The 2,177-nt window shown below is 36.2% G+C and overlaps 1 protein-coding gene across 1 annotated transcript in view; it reads right to left on the bottom strand.

Moving 5' to 3' along the window:
- Nucleotides 1-2,177, bottom strand: part of cacna1ba (calcium channel, voltage-dependent, N type, alpha 1B subunit, a) — a 262,364-nt gene that overhangs the window by 119,638 nt on the left and 140,549 nt on the right. The window contains exon 29 of the mRNA XM_032515609.1: nt 771-791. Within this exon, the coding sequence (XP_032371500.1) occupies nt 771-791 (21 nt within the window). The remainder of the gene's footprint in view (nt 1-770; nt 792-2,177) is intronic.

Here is a 2,177-nt window from a genome sequence, read left to right on the forward strand (position 1 = left end):
TGTGTGTGTGTGTGTGTGTGTGCGTGTGTGTCTCTCTCTCTCTCTCTTTCCCCATTTATCCCGAAGAGTATGGATTGCATTACTCAGAAAGCCTGCTGCATTACAAAATAATTTAAAAGATGGGTTCATATTTTTTCAAGTCTGTCTTAATACTCCTATGTCATTTGTGAGACTATGTTTCTCATCTTCACCTTAGATTTGAGCCATTACCTTTGCAGAGCAACAATACTTTAAAGATGTGTTCAGACCATAGACTGTGTAAAATATGGACGTAGTGTCCTTAACGTCACCCATGCTTTTCTGAAGCGCCAAAATGAAGCTAAAGTGGGCGGCTCACAGTGGCTCTGACCATCGTCATCTTGGCAGTGCCTGACGTCCACTATTCCAAAAATGGGCAAAGAGATGGAGCATAGTTGAAGCCTACAGTCTATTCTTTTTTAAGTTATGACCTAAACTGGAAAGTACTGTTTGATTTCCACCCAAACAGGTAATAGCATTTTGGAATGAAACTGCAAAAAGACATCAGTTGTTTGGATTGAAAGCTGTCACACAAAGGTTACTGTTGTGTTAAAAACACATTTGAGTCACTAGATTATGGATTTGATTGTTTCATACATGAAACTGGTCTAAGCATAAGAATAATGGTAGTAAGAGAGGGTTGGATTTGGGGAAAAGAATGGTAGTAAGAGAGGGTTGGATTTGGTGAAAAGGGTTTGGGTAAGGCATGGGTTTAGGGTGGGGGGGTAGGGTAGCATAGGGAGGTTCCCCACCTGGTCACACCTTGTTGCGATCTATTTGGGGGAAAACAGTGGTAAAACAAAGTACAGCACATTTATAGATGTTTTAAACACACCAACAAGATAAAGCATATGTTTGCATTAAATGACAACAGCATAGTTTCTACTAATGAAAACCTATATGTAAGATTATATATTTTGGTTGGTAGCAAACAACTGGGTGGGTAATTCCTTGTAAAGAATAGGCTTTACAATGGATTCAACTCATTTCAACAGGTGTGAATGTGCATGTTATTTTTTAAGGTAGCCTATAACTGAAGTAACACATAAATCAAAGCTATGATTAAGATGCTCAACTTCTGTAAATGGCACATTACTACTTCTAGCTAAACCAAAGCATCAAAACAAGAGCTTCTGAAAACAGATTTTCTAAAAAATAATACTTTAATAATAATAATTTAATTAAAGAAATTGAAATATCATCGCAGCCCTCAAAACCAAGTTATCACTAGCATCTGGAGCTAATTTTAAAAAGCAGGATTGCAATTTGCAACATCAAATGTGAAATGCACCAAAAAGCTGCAGACTGAGCTCAACACTTAAGTGGATCTAGTCGGTGAGATAACAGATCCACAGAATTGGCTTTGATGGCGATGCTATGATTTGTTGTACTTGCCACAGGCAGTCGACCAAATGGATTGCAGGCATGAGACATGCATAGTGAGTGAATGACTCTCATGCCTCTAGATTTGTTTTTGTTTTTTTTAGTTTGATTAACCTGCTGAAGCATCATATATGTGGGACTTAATGCATAAGAACAAGATACATCATAGCTGTGGAGATCCAAAGTGTTCAATATAAAATTAATAGATCAGATGTTATGAAATAAACTGATTAAAAACATAAATAAAATAAACGTACAAACAATATATTTTTTTTAAATTCAGCTCATTTATATGAAATTATATTTGTATCCTGCTTCTTTTCACAATCACAGAGAAAAAACTGTGTGAATTGACTGTTTTCAAATTTTTCAGCTAAAATAACGGTCAGATTTTATCAGCTGTACCTAGCAAGCTTAAAAAGCTAACTTTAGCCCTTTTTATACCTAATTTTTTTAGCTGACTCTTTTTAAAACCCAGATATTGTAAAAGGGTTTTACATATGCTACATGCATGATGTTATTCTAAGAATGGGGTTAAAAATACATGTCCCTGGCAAAAGAATCAGCATCTTCAATAGATAATAATCCATCCTTAAGACAAAAATACACATAAGCTGTTGTTGCTATATTTAAAGGGACGGGACACTTATTTGGCAAAGTTGTGCTTTCTCGGGCTGGGGTTGCTGGAGTGTAACCTTGCCCTAATCCAAAAAATATCAAGACAGAGTTGTTAACGGTTAACCTTAATGCGTAACTCTCGCCAAAATGCAACCTAG

Source organism: Etheostoma spectabile, chromosome 5 (genome assembly GCF_008692095.1).
Source record: "Etheostoma spectabile isolate EspeVRDwgs_2016 chromosome 5, UIUC_Espe_1.0, whole genome shotgun sequence".
In the NCBI taxonomy this organism is placed as follows: domain Eukaryota; kingdom Metazoa; phylum Chordata; class Actinopteri; order Perciformes; family Percidae; genus Etheostoma; species Etheostoma spectabile.